Raw genomic sequence first — 13809 nt, forward strand, 5'->3', positions numbered from 1 at the left:
ATTCTAGCCAAGCCAGCTAAGGGTCACCGGCAGGGCAGACACCTGGAGTGCGGAGGCAGGAGAAGACCCGGGTGAGAAGCTGAGATCATGGGGCACACCCACTCCTCCGACTCACAGCTGGGTGGCTGCCGGGAGCACCTTCTTAGAGTCAGGGTGAGGATTCCAAGAAAGCAAGCAGAAGTAGCTGACACGTGGCTCGTCTCCCTCCCCCCATGTCTGTCCTCCCTGCAGCCGCCAGAGGGCGCCCGTGAATACCTGAGTCAGGCCACGTCCTGCCGATGCTCGGAACCCTCCATGGCTCCCACCTCAGAGCAAAAACCAAAGCCCTCCCCATGGTCTACAAGGCCCTGTAGGCTCTACCCTGTTCCCTCCCCGCCCTCCCTTCCTCCCACTCTCCCCTCGCTCAGTCTGCTCCAGCCCTATGGGCCTTCTCCGACATGCTGGATGAAATCCTGCCTCAGGGCCTTTGCACTGGCCGGGCCCCCAACCCCAGGACTCTGCGTGGCCCCCTTCCTCACCTCTTCAGGTCTCTTCCTGACTCTCACTGTCTCAGGGGGGCCTTCACTGGCCACTTTATTTTAAATGGCACCCCATAACTACCCTGGCACTCTCTAGCCCCTTCCCTACTTCGATACTTGGCCATTTCACAGAGTACACATGTTCTCATCTACTTATCTTGCCTCATCCTTTCCCCCCTCCCCGTTCTGAGCATATGGTGTGTCTGCCCAGCACACTGGGGAGACCCCAGTGCTCAAGACAGGGCCTAGCACACAGGGGGCTCTGGCCAAGTGTTTGTTGAAAGCACAGACGGACGGATGAGTGGGGGAGCCTGAGGCCAGGTGGAGGCCCCGGAGCGCCAGGTGGGGGGAGGGGCACATACTGCAGCAGGGCTTTGGTCTTGCGCGTGGGGTCGTCGGGCCGGAAGTTCTTGTACTCCTCCACCTCCTTCTCCAGGGACAGCAGCTGGCTCTGCAGCTTGCTGCGCAGGGCCGGCAGTGACTCCCGGATGTGGTTGGTCAGTTGCTGCAGGAGAGAGGCTAGAGGTCAGAGGTCAGCACAGGCAGGATGCTGAGAAGGGGCAGGCCCGCTCCACCCCCAGCCTCGAGGGACCAACAGAAACATCCAGCTGGAGTCACACTGGCGTGAGGGGCAGGGAGAGGTGGCACAGCTCCGTCCACAGCGCGAGATGCTGCAAAAAGCCTGCAGGGCCTTGGGAGATCACATCAACCAGGCTGTCACACCAAAGAGTACACGCAACTGTTCGCAAGGACCAGGCAGCAGGACCCAAGTGCTGACTGGGAACAGCCTCCCACAAGTGCCGCTCAGTGGTGGGGGGGGAAAAAGCCTAGAAGCCAACGCAGGACCCAGGTACAGAAGGACTGTCAGACGGGCGATGGTGCATCCACACTGCAGAATGCTGGGGGAACGTACAGATACGGGGACGGGCCCTACAAACTACAACAGAGACAGTTTGCCAAAAAAGGCATAGAAGACACCTATGATGTGCTCCCCTCTGTAAAGACGGGGATAAAGTAAGAACACATTTTCATTTGCACGAACAGAGTGAAGGATGGTTCACAAGAGAAGGGCAGAATGGACCAGGTGGGTGGAAGGACGCTTCCCTGCAGCCCCCTTTTCCTCTATTGTTCTGCCTTTTGTTTTTGTTTTGTTTTGTTTTGTTTTTTGCGGTATGTGGACCTCTCACTGTTGTGGCCTCTGCCGTTGCGGAGCACAGGCTCCGGACGCGCAGGCTCAGCGGCCATGGCTCACGGGTCCAGCCGCTCCGCGCCATGTGGGATCTTCCTGGACCGGGGCACAAACCCGTGTCTCCTGCATCGGCAGGCGGACTCTCAACCACTGCGCCACCAGGGAAGCCCTATTGTTCTGCCTTTGAACCACGGGGATTTGTTCCTTATTCACAAATTTTAAAAGGGGGCAGCAGTGCAGAAAAAGTTAGGCAATGAGCCTCAAGATGGGTCGTTCAAGAAAAATCTAGTTACAGAGCAGTGGGTAAATATCTTAACTGTTCAGGTGGTGAAAAGGAAGATGGAAAGGGAAAAGAAGGAAAAGAGAAGCAGGAGGAAAAGGAAGGCTGGCGGTACAGATACATCAGTGTCTAGCGTCTCGAGAAGGAAGCCCAGGAAGTGGTGACACTGGCCGCCTCAGGGGAAGAGAGCCATCGCAGGATGGGAGGAAATGGAACATTCGCTATATTTGCACTGTCTGACTTTTTTAAAAACTATGATAAAAGAGAAGGAGAGAAGGGAAGAAAAAAATAATAGCCATACATCAGCTAAAACCCACAAAGTGAAAAGCAGTGTTTTGTGGCCACATCTGTCCTACAAGACAAAAGAAATGACAAACTCTCCATCAAGCTAGAAAAAAACACATGAAGGAGGCTCACACTCCGCGGAATGAATCTGATGGTCACCCCAAAGCCCTATGTGAGCTGGGGCCCCTCCCTGTGGGAGCTGCAGGTCCCTAAGGGTGGCAGTCCACTCCGGCCCCCGACAGCATCCTGGGGCGTTACAGTGGCCCCATTTAGCTTGTGAGGCAAAGGAGGGGTGGGGGGACCAGGATGTGGAGCTGGGCTGCTCACCTGCGGCTCTCAAAGGGGGTCCCAGGCACTTGCAGGGAGTTTTACTTCCCTTCCTCTCCCTCCTCCCCCTGCCCAGGCAGACCGCTGCTTCCCTTCCTGGAGGGCCCCTCCCACCAGACACTTACTTCCCTCTTTGTTCTGCTGAGCTGCTTGCTCTGCCTTCCTGCTCTGCGCCAGCTCTCTTCCCGGCCCCATCACTGCCTAACACTCGACTGTGCCTCTACCTGGTGCCCCCACCTGGTGCCCCCAATTAGAAACATCCCTTCCCTAAGGACAGGGCCCAGCTCCCACTGTGTCCCACTGCAGTCATGAAGGACTCAGGCTGTGGGGCCCTGCCCCATCCGAGATGCTACCATATAGCACTGCGGGGGAATTCCTCATAACCCCGGGGCCACTAAGGACCACACTGCCTGCTAAGATATAGCTACATAATCCCACATTAGGGATTTTAGTCTCATAGAAAGTGGCACACATGCAAAACGATGTTATTAAACAGCAGCCTTTTACTGACTAGGAACATTAGAAACCAGCCTTCCAAAAAAGAGCCTGCTTAAACAGACTAAGACCCATATGTTCAGGGACTACTACAGGGCCACGAAAAAGAGTGAGGAAGCTTTTTCTGTAGGGACAGAGCTCCAGAAGATACTGCTGAGCAAAAAAAAAAAAAACCAAGGGGCGGTTATCCATGCCTATGCAAGAAAGAGAGAAATGTGATTCTCAAAAGTCCTTTTTGCTTTTATGAACAGAAAGAAACTCAGGTGGTGTTAACAGTGGTGCCCTAGGGGTGGGAAGCAGGGGCAGATGGGAGTGCTTCACTATATACTTTTTTTTTTTTTTTTTTTTTTTGCGATACGCAGGCCTCTCACTGTTGTGGCCTCTCCCGTTGCGGAGCACAGACTCCGGATGCGCAGGCTCAGCGGCCATGGCTCACGGACCCAGCCGCTCCGCGGCATGTGGGATCTTCCCGGACCGGGGCACGAACCCGCGTCCCCTGCATCGGCAGGCGGACTCTGAACCACTGCGCCACCAGGGAAGCCCCCACTATATACTTATAAACACTGTTTTTTTTAATGAGCCCTGTGAATATACTACCTGTGGGAAAAAATAACACTAGAAAAGCAGTGAGATACCAGAGTTGCTGGCATTTGCTCTGTGCTGCATTTCATGTAGCCCTGGGGGCAGGGATGCGGATGATTCCCGCCTGATGGACGGGGAGGCTCGGAGAGACGGGGCTGGGCTTTGGACCAAGGAAGCCCAGACTCCGAAGTCCTCCCACTTGGCTACTGTCGAGCGCTGCTAGCCACCCGGTGTTGGTTCAGGCGAGGCATTCGTAACCCAGCTCATCAGTGTCAGGAACTGTATGCAAACTTCTGGGTATGTGACTAAATAACTATGGTGGTAATTAAAATAATGGTGATAAACAACAGGGTCCTACTGTATAGCCCAGGGAACTATAGTCAATATCCTGTGACAGACCATAATGGAAAAGAATATGAAAAAGAACAGATATATGTATAACTGAACCACTTTGCTGTACAGCAGAAATTAACCCAACATTGTAGAGCGACTATATACCGCAATAAAATTTTTTTAAAAAATAAAAATAAAATAATGGTAACAATAGTAGTGATGGTAATCACAGTACCAGTACAGACTTACTGAGCACCTGCTCTTCTCCAGGCCCTGAGTCAAATGTTCACTGAACCCATTTTGCTAAAACAAGTGCTGCTCTAGACCAAGGCCAATGGCACTGTGCATGGCAGCTGTTGTGCAGTGCGCAGCCTGAGCAACTGCACAAAACCCTTGCCGTACCTGATTCAGAGTCTTCTGCAGGTGTGGGGTGCCCATACGGTCTGCCATGTGCCGGTAGGCCGGGTGGGAGAGGAAGAACTTCCTCTCCGCCGCCAGCGCTGCGCGGATGTCCTTCTTGCCCTCAATGTCCTTCTGGCTGCGGTTCACCACGCCAATGTAGCCTGTGGGGAGAGAGGGTCAGGTCAGGGCAGTGCCAGGCAAGCCAAGGAGCCCAGATGCCCCCTTTTTTGCACGGGACCGGGCAGTGTGCAGGTGTAGACGTGGATCTTGCCCTACAAGTCACTCACAGAGGAGGTTACAAGCCATATGCATTACTCAGAAGCAACACGGAGAATGCAAACACCGAGTACAGTCCTGAAAAGCAACACAAGTGTTTGGAGGAAGAAGTTATGTTCAGCACGGTGTGAGGGGCTGGACAGAGAAAAGCTCTGGAGAAGATGAATTCCACAATCCGAGCTTTAGAAACGGAAAAAAAACCCTTCAAAATTAAGGGCAATGGGGGACAGCTAATCTTGCTGGATATTAATACCTATTCTACACTGTGCCACAGTGAAAAACAGGAACAACCTAAGTGTCCAACAAATGGGGTCTGAGTAACGGTCCATGTACCCCCATATGAGGGACCCCACAGGATCTTTTACAGTCATCTTGAAGAGTATTTGCCTTCAAGGGAATGTTCACAGGGACACATTCTGCTATTTTGCTAAGTGAAATGGAAAAGTAGGTCACCAGGCGGTGTGGCGCTGGAGAGCTGGCGTTCCAAACCAGCTCCGCCACCTGCCAGCTTTGTGAGCTGGGGCAAGGGATTTAGCCTCTCGGTGCCTCAGTTTCTTCATCCATAAAATGGGGATGATCACAGAGCCACTGCACTGGATTGTTACGGGGATTAAATGGGTTCTTCCACACCAAGAGTGCAGAACAGTGCCTGATACGTAATAGGTACTTAATACATGTCTGCTATTCTCATTTTATTGAAAATAAAAATACTCGGGCTACTTTTGTCAGAATATCTGAAACTAAACTTAAACACAAGCCTCATCAGCCTCTGTCTAGATCAAATGACTGGTTTATAGGGAACTACAATGGCCAGATCCCAAGTGAAGCAGTACAGATAAAGTGGCCGGAGGAGGAGCTGTTTGAACAGAATCGTAGGTATTTATGTGTCAAATGATAGGATGCCTAGGATTTGCTTTGTGATCCCCCCGAGGAAGGAAAGAACAACAGGAGAGGATATTGGGGGCATTGAAGGTTAGCTGTATGTGACTAGCAGCGAGGCTGGGCCAGTGGTTCTCCTTGCACTTTTCTCTCCACTTGAGAGAATGTTTGAAAGCAAGTATTGAACATTAAGAAAAGTTACAAATCCTCGGGAACTCTTGGGAAGGAGAACCACAGAGTATTAAATAGGGGGAGAAGTTGTGCTGTGGATGATTTCCGTTTCCTTCTTCTGGACACTTGTTTTCTGTTGCCAAAGTGAGTAGGCATTCACTGTGTAACTGAAAAATGCACGCAAATCTGAAGAAAAAGCTACCTGTGTTCACTCGGGCAGAAAAAAAAAAGAAGGTTCTACAATGGAACAGAAAAGCAGTTACTTCTGGGCAGTGGGGAAATGGGATGGTGAATGTATCTGTGAGCATTTGCTGGGGTTTCAGTAAAGATAACAAAAACAAATCATTTTCCAAAAGCAAAGGTGCACCAGCTCTCCTGCTGCTTGAGCCCACCCATCTTGCCTGCCCTCCCCTGCCCTGTAGCCCCTAGGCCCTCCCGGGCCGCACCTCTTCTCAAGGGGAGCAGCTTGTTCTCCAGGATGTCCCTGGCATCAGTGCCTTCGTCCATTAGGTCGAGCTTGGTGATGACACCGATGGTCCGCAGGCCTGAAAAGAGCACAGAGGTCAGAGGGCGCCATGAGGAAGGAGCACGGGCTGGCGACTCTGGGCCACCTGGGGCCCAGCTGGATCCCCCCACTTCCAGGCCATGTGACCTGGGACAAACCGTAACATCACCTGCCTGGACCCTAGTTCCCCTCATGTCAAATGAAGGCAGTAACACAGCAATCTCAGGGGGTCGTCCATGAGGATAAACCTGGCATGCGGCCAATGCTCAATCAATAAACGCTGGCCACCGTCATCACTGGTACGACCAGCGGCGGTGTCTTGCTGCAGCATCAGAGGGCGACCTCGTCGAACTCGAACCCCAGGTCAGAGTCTCCATGCTGTGCTCTCTGAGTGGCATGCAACGTAACACACTAACCCGTGACAATTCTTTCTAGGGTTACCTCTCATCTGAATGGCCAAAATTGCACACTGGAAACCACCCCATGGAATTCCTCTTCGTCCCAAGTTGCCCAGAATCGAGGGAACCCTATCAACTGCCCCTGCTGGTGCCTGAGGGCCCCTCTGTTCTAGCCGTGTGTGTGTGTGTGTGTGTGTGTGTGTGTGTGTGTGTGTGTGTATGCAAGCACCCACAAAGCTTGGGGAGGGTAGAGGCAGCCCAAGGTAGAGAGATATGACTGGGGAGGGGGTCTGGGGGCATCTACTTTATTAGAAATGTCCAATCTCACTGAAGCTCTGTTCCTCAAAGCTCAGAAACAACCCAAATGTTCAAGAACAAAACAAAGACAGCAATGGGCCGCACGGTGGATGGCTATGGATCTATGTCCCTGTGGTAATAGGCAAACACACACACACTACAGAAAAATAAGGAAAGACCATCCCATTTCTAAAAATGTGACTTTACGTGGAAGAACAAACTCTGAAAGAATATTTGCCAAGTGTGGCCACCAGTATCTGCAGGGAGAGGAGCTGTCACATGTTAGGTCCTAAATTTTACAATGGTGACATTTTGGGGATAATTATCAGGAATACTTTCAAAGTTAGAAAGCCACTTTTTTCTGGAAGAATGCCAGCATCAAGTTCACTTAACTGTTTTCAACCGCACATCCTCACTGCCTGATCTAGCCTCTGCAGTCACGGTCACACGCTATTTCCTGGGACTGGACTAGGGGGACAGGAAGGCTTGAGGGGGGCGCTGTGGGCAGGGGGGGCCCCTCCCAGGAAAGCACACCTGGATGACCCTGGGGAAGAGCTGCCAGAGCCCTGAGCTTTGAGGAGCTCACAGTCGCGGCGGGAAAGGAGCCCCCTTCGCCGACTGTCCCCCAGGCCTACAAACTAGGGAGCGTGAGCCACAGAGCCTGTCTCCCCCAACTCCACACTAGTCCCCAACTCCTTCCAAAACACTGTGGGATCCAGGCAGTCGGCAGACAATTTGGAGAATGTATTTTGGTGTGTGTTGTACTCTGCGAACCCCCCGCCGCTCTCAGAGCACACCCAGCTCCCCAGTGCAGTCCACGGGGCCTGCTCGACTGGTCCTGGCCCCTCTCGGCCCTCACTCCCGTGCCCTCCCTTTAGCTCACTCTGCTCTGGCCACACCGGCCTCCCTGCCGTGTCCTGGGCATCCCCGCTCTTTAGCACCCACTGTCCATTTTCCTGATTTTTGCCTCTTTTTCTCATTCTGATCTTGCCCAGAACCTCATATCTTCAGAGGCCCGTGACTGCACCTCCTTCCACTCCAGCCTCTCTCAGTGGGTTCTATTTCCATCCAGTGCTTACCACTACCGGTATTCCACTTGCTTATTTCCAGTGGGGGATTCTGTCGCTTCCACTGAAATATCAGCTCGCTGGTGGCAGGGGGCCCCTCTCAACTTTGTCCTGTGCCGGGTTCCCAAGGCCGAAACAGAGCCTGGCATGTAGCCGGGGCTTAACTGACATTTACTGAATGAAGGCCCTGGGCCAGAGAGGCCCCAGTCTCCACCACTCCCTCCTGCCCCAACTGGCTTCATTAACTCGTCATCCTTTCACCTTCCCTGCTGGACCCCCCGAACAGTGATGGAGAGACCTCCGGTCCTCTTGACAGCTCTACAAGTTAGGACCGCTGTTGCCATTTAGACAGGAGGGACCAAGTCTCGGGGAGGAAGAGGAACTTCTAGAGGTGGGATTTGGACTCGCATCTGTGTCCAAGGAGGGCTGCCCTCTTCCCACCCCCCTGGACTAGCTTTCTGCACAGGTGAAGCAGGGACCAGCTTTCCAAGCAGCAATGCCAACTGCCACACACTGGCCTCCCAAGGGATGCCCCCCGGAACTGCTGGCCCTCATGGGAAATTCTGTGTCCCAGGCCTTTTCCTGGGGAGGCTGTGCGCCAAAGAGAACGCCAGTGACGTGGAATCGAGGATGTGGGGCAAGTCATGATGCTCCAAGGCGCCGGGAAGAGGGAGCTGCTGCCGTGGGGCTCGGGGGGTACCTTGGGGGTCGACCTCCTTGGCCAGCTTGAGGGCATCTGAGTTGGCCAGGTCCATGTTGGCAGGTGTCACGGCGAGGATGAGGCTGCTCTCCCGGCTGATGAACTGCAGGATCATGTCCTTGATCTGGTACTCAATGTCTGGGGGCTGGTCCCCCACAGGCACCTTGGTGATGCCCGGGAGGTCGATGAGGGTCAGGTTCAACACTGGGAGGGAAAGCAGAGGGAGAGGCTGTCAGAGCCAGGGCAAGGGAGGCACGCACAGCCCTGCAGGGACCTGGCCCACTTCTCCAAGTGCTGGGGGTCAGGCCTCAGGATTTCTCCTGCGCTCCAACTGGATCCCACCTTTTGACCCGATAACTCCCTCCTAGGAATCCCATCTTACGGACACCCTCCTGTACGCTATTTCAGTGAGACAGCTTTGATTTTTTAATGAAGTGACTATTTTTTTTTACTGAAGTACAGTTGAAATACAATATTATATAAGTTACAGGGATATAATATAGTGATTCACAATTTTTTAAGGTTATACTCCATTTGCAGTTATTATCAGCGATACAGTTTTAAATCTGGACATTTGCATTTGCAGACTGGAATTACTCTCAATGGCTGAATAAATTTCAGCCCATCGATTCAGCCAATACCAAGGAACTATTAAAAACAAAAAGATGATACTCTGATAAGAAACACACTCTTGAGATGCACTCATACAAAAAAGAGGCATCAACGACTTTTACACCATGCTACGATTTGAGTAAAAGTTGTGAAACACACATACACAATATATACATACATGTTCATAACTGCCCACAGAGGCATTATGTATCATTTCGAGAACGTGAAATATATTTGTAATTTGGGGGGGCAAGGTAGGTTTTCGCTGGATATACCCTTTTATAACTTGAATATGAGCCATGTACAGGCATCATTTATTCAAAAATAAATAAACTGGGAATTCCCTGGCGGTCCAGTGGTTAGAACTCTGCGCTTTCACTGCCGAGGGCGTGGGTTCAATCCCTGGTTGGGGAAGTAATATCCTGCAAGCGATGTGGCACGGCCAATAAATAAATAAATAAATAAACGCATCACAAAGAACCCATACTGAGGTGTTAGGCGTCAGCTGCAATATTCACCAGATACCATTTAAGTTAGCAATCCATGCCTCTGGGTCAGAGGTTATACATGGCTACAGGCTGCTTGCTTTGTTTAAATGATGCAGTTTTAAGATCAGGACGTTATGCAGAAAAATCTGGCTCTCTGGCTCCTCGTGAAGAACCAGAAGACCTGGCTACCTTGGGCTGGCATCACTGTGTGGCCACCATTCACCTGGGAGCCGAGCCGTGGCTGCCCCTTTAAAAGGAACATACGAGCTGCCATTCACCCCAGACTCCACCATTCCTGACAGTCTCCCTGGCGTGCTGTTTTTCTTAGAGCTGAGATCAGACGTGGGAAGATACGGATCAAGAGGGCTGTGCTGTGTGTGAAGAGAAATGGGAGGGGCCGTATGCTTGAGAGTGAGGCCGACCCGACCCGTGACCCGCGGAGTCAGCCTTCCGCTGCCCCCGTATGTGAGGGGTCCCTGTTGCCTACCGTGTGGTGAGTAGACCCGCAGGTTGATGGGAACTGGGGAGATGCCTTTGTTGGTCCCCGTGACCCTGTCGGTCTCGGCTTCAATCTCCTGCCGGACTTCATCAAAGTCTGTAAACTTTTTGGACTTGCAGTGCAAAAACTCGGCATATTCTGGAAAGGGAAGAAAGATGCTCCACATGAGAGAGAGAAGTGGTCTCGCTGTGTGCGGGGGAACAGATGGCCTTCTGGGACAGGCGCTTTGTCAAGCAGAGCAAGTGAAGAATCAGTTATAGGCCTTCCAGGAATTTGGGGAGCAACAGATTAATTCTCTTGACAAGTATTTGAGGGGGGCCCTCCTATAGACCATGCCCCCCTCCTAGACCTCAGGGATTCCACAAGGTACAAAACTGGCAAAAATCCTGACTCTGTGGAACGGACATTTTCATGAAACATTTTGCAAAACAACACGTCATGACATATTATGAGTATAAAAAAAAAATCAAAACCAAAACAAAGGGCTTTCTCTGGTGCTGCAGTGGTTAAGAGTCCGCCTGCCGATGCAGGGGACACGGGTTCATGCCCCGGTCCGGGAAGATCCCACATGCCGCAGGGCGGCTGGGCCCGTGAGCCATGGCCGCTGAGCCTGCGCGTCCGGAGCCTGTGCTCCACAACAGCAGTGAGGCCATGTTGTGGCCAACAGCAGAGGCCACAGCAGTGAGGCCCGTGTACAGCAAAAACAAAACAAAACAAAACAAAAAACCCCACAAAAAACAAAAGACAACAACCAACAGGTGGATGTGACCAGCACTTATTCTTTTTTTCTGATGACCAGGATACGAAGGATAAGCATGCATCACCCAGAGTGCAGTGATGTACGTTTGATGAAGCTTCTGCTTCGGTTTTATATTGCATGAGATGGTCCTGGGTCGTGATGCAGAATCTCAGTCAAAAGGGCCGCAAGCCGCTGCCCTGGTGGGATCCTGAGCCGCCAGCTCCCTCTAGCCAGGTGAGATCCCCGGTGTGTGGCCCTGGGACTCACTGTCCTCCTTCCCCAAGGCACCCGCACAGGATGGGGAACAGGCAGCACCACTGGCCTCACCAAAGCCCATCTCGCTGCCCCTCCTCCCCTCCTGACTGTTCACGGGGCCCCCCAACCTAAACGTGAACCCCTCAAGAGAAAAGCTTTATGGCTTCTTCAGGCCTTCTGAGCCCGGGGTGTCTGAAAGCCGTTACTGACACTGAGATGAAGGGAAATAAAAGTGACTAACGACAGTGCTGGTCCTATCATCAAGGCAGAGAAATCCAAAGCACAATGTGGATAAAGCAGGAAGAAAAAATGTTCATCGCGGGACGTAGGTGCTGAGTCTACAGGCATTCGCTGTACAATTCCTGACTTTTCCATGTGTTTGAATTTTCACGGTATATGTTGGGGATGGGGGACCTTCTAGGCCCAGAGAGCATGGCTCCTGCAAGTGATGCTAAAAAGAGGGAAGTAAGTCTCACTGGCAAACAGCCTAAAGAACTGGTCCATGGCAGAGATGCAAAGATGTTGCAGACAGCGTTGTAGCGCTGTTTCTCACAGTAAAAGACTAGAAATTGCCTCAATGTCCACCAGGAGGAGACCTGGCTACATAAATCACAGCACAGTGTTACCATCAGCTGCAGCAGAAGAAAGGATGGAGAAAGACCCCTGCGACAGAGAAAGGCCAGGCAGGTGAAGAGTCTCTACCCAGAGGTGGAACACAGCAGACAGAAATGAATGCAAAGAGGCTGGCCATCCCATCACCATAACCAAACAAACTATGGCCAACAGTCAGGCCTTGCTTGCTCTGGCCAGGCCCTGCATGTGGTCCCATTTGTTCCTCACAAGTGAGCACCTTAGCAGGTAGGCACCTCCATAATGCCCATATCACAGACAGGGAAACTGAGGCCAGAGAGGTAACACAAGCTGGCTCAAGCTCAGTGGCGGAGCTGGGATTTGGAGTTCAGATAATCTGTCTCCAGATGGTGGCTCTCGAGTTACACGGCCTCTGTGAGGCCACAGACAAGCTCTTCACCTCTCTAACCTCTGCTGCGGGGGTCAGGAGGACTCCGCGCTCAGATCACTGAGGATCTTACCCAATGTGGGCGCTGGCCACTCGGGAGCAAGGCAATGAAGACGCTGGCTGGAGGGTACAGGACCAACCACCCCAACCCCTTCAGCTGACCCAGTTCCCAAGGACGGTCGTGCTCCAGCCCTCCACAGGGACAAGAGGAAATACTCCGCTGCTCTTCCTGCAGCAGCCACCAAAAATGGAACAGTCCTCCAACCCACACAGAAAACCTCAGCTCTCTTCCGGCTCAAGACCCTGGGCTCAGCACTTGCAAGGTACCATCCCCCTTCCTAGAGTGCAGGGGAATGGAGGATGGGAAAGGGGCTGTGGACCAGGACACAGGCCCTGTCCCTTGCAAACCTCTGCCATGCCAGGCCGGCCTGCCTGTTGCCTCTTCCAAGGAGCCTTCCCTGACTCCACGCCACCTGGAACCCCATTGTGCGTCTTGGACCTCCTCCCCTGGCAGAGCCAGGTCACCCTGGAATGTGTTTATGGGACCAGGACCTGCCAGCTGTAGCCTCCCAGAGCCTAGTGTGTGTGGCAGCCTTCCCTTCTGCCAGACCCTTTGTGCCTTTGTGTGACTGAAAGTTGTGCAGGAGATGGTGCTGGAGAGCCACAGCTTCTTCCCCAGAGGGTCAGTGGACAGCAGAAACCATACCCTCTGTGCCTAACAGGAAGGTCAAGGATTCCGCCAGGCCCATCCCTCACAACCTGCCTTCTTTACTGGGCTCCTCGTCACTTTGGAACCATGGGCTAGATTCCAGGCTCATACCAACTAAGAAAGGTTCTGCCAACCCTCCTTCCTCTCCGCCCACAAGCACTGACCCTCTTAAAGCCAGACCTCAGCCTCTGCTCCTTGAAACCCTCCATAGCTCCCACCTCACCCCAATAAAAGTCAGTCTCAGGACTTCCCTGGCGGTCCAGGGGTGAAGATTCTGCGCTTCCAATACAAGGGGTGCAGGTTCGATCCCTGGTCTGGGAACTAAGATCCCACAAGCCACACAGTGCGGCCCCCCGCCCCCAAAAAAAGAGCTGAGGTCTTCACCACATGTCGCAGGGCGCTACAAAATTTCCTTCCCCCCAGCTTCTGACCCCAACTCCCTCCTCTCCAGCTACACTGGCTTGCCTGGTTTCTCACACTCCAAGCCCTCCACTCCTGCCTCAGGGCCTTTGCACTGACTCTTCTCTCTACCTACAGATACCCTTACGGGTCCCTCCCTCTCCCCCTCTAGGTTTCTGCTTGAATGTCACCTCTCCTTCTCCATGAGGCCTGCTCTGACCCCAAAGTGAGATGACAAACCTCCTCAGTCTCTTTCCCCCTTCCCTTCCTTAGGATCGTCCAAGTACCTGCCACCTTCTAATACGGTTTACCTTGTCAGCCTATGTATTTTCTCTGATCCCCAGGAGAAGGTCTACCCCACGGGGCAGGGATCTGAATCTGTGTTG

General features: G+C 52.7%; 1 protein-coding gene across 7 annotated transcripts in view; it reads right to left on the reverse strand.

Moving 5' to 3' along the window:
- The window catches only part of DNM2 (dynamin 2), a 92250-nt gene that overhangs the window by 35771 nt on the left and 42670 nt on the right, over positions 1 to 13809 (reverse strand). For all 7 annotated transcript variants that reach the window (XM_065873937.1, XM_065873932.1, XM_065873938.1 and 4 more), the window contains exons 3-7: positions 10292 to 10441; positions 8705 to 8908; positions 6184 to 6282; positions 4412 to 4572; positions 881 to 1023 (exon numbers count right to left, since the gene is read on the reverse strand). In XM_065873937.1, the coding sequence (XP_065730009.1) occupies positions 881 to 1023; positions 4412 to 4572; positions 6184 to 6282; positions 8705 to 8908; positions 10292 to 10441 (757 nt within the window). The remainder of the gene's footprint in view (positions 1 to 880; positions 1024 to 4411; positions 4573 to 6183; positions 6283 to 8704; positions 8909 to 10291; positions 10442 to 13809) is intronic.

Source organism: Phocoena phocoena, chromosome 3 (genome assembly GCF_963924675.1).
Source record: "Phocoena phocoena chromosome 3, mPhoPho1.1, whole genome shotgun sequence".
NCBI classification, from domain to species: domain Eukaryota; kingdom Metazoa; phylum Chordata; class Mammalia; order Artiodactyla; family Phocoenidae; genus Phocoena; species Phocoena phocoena.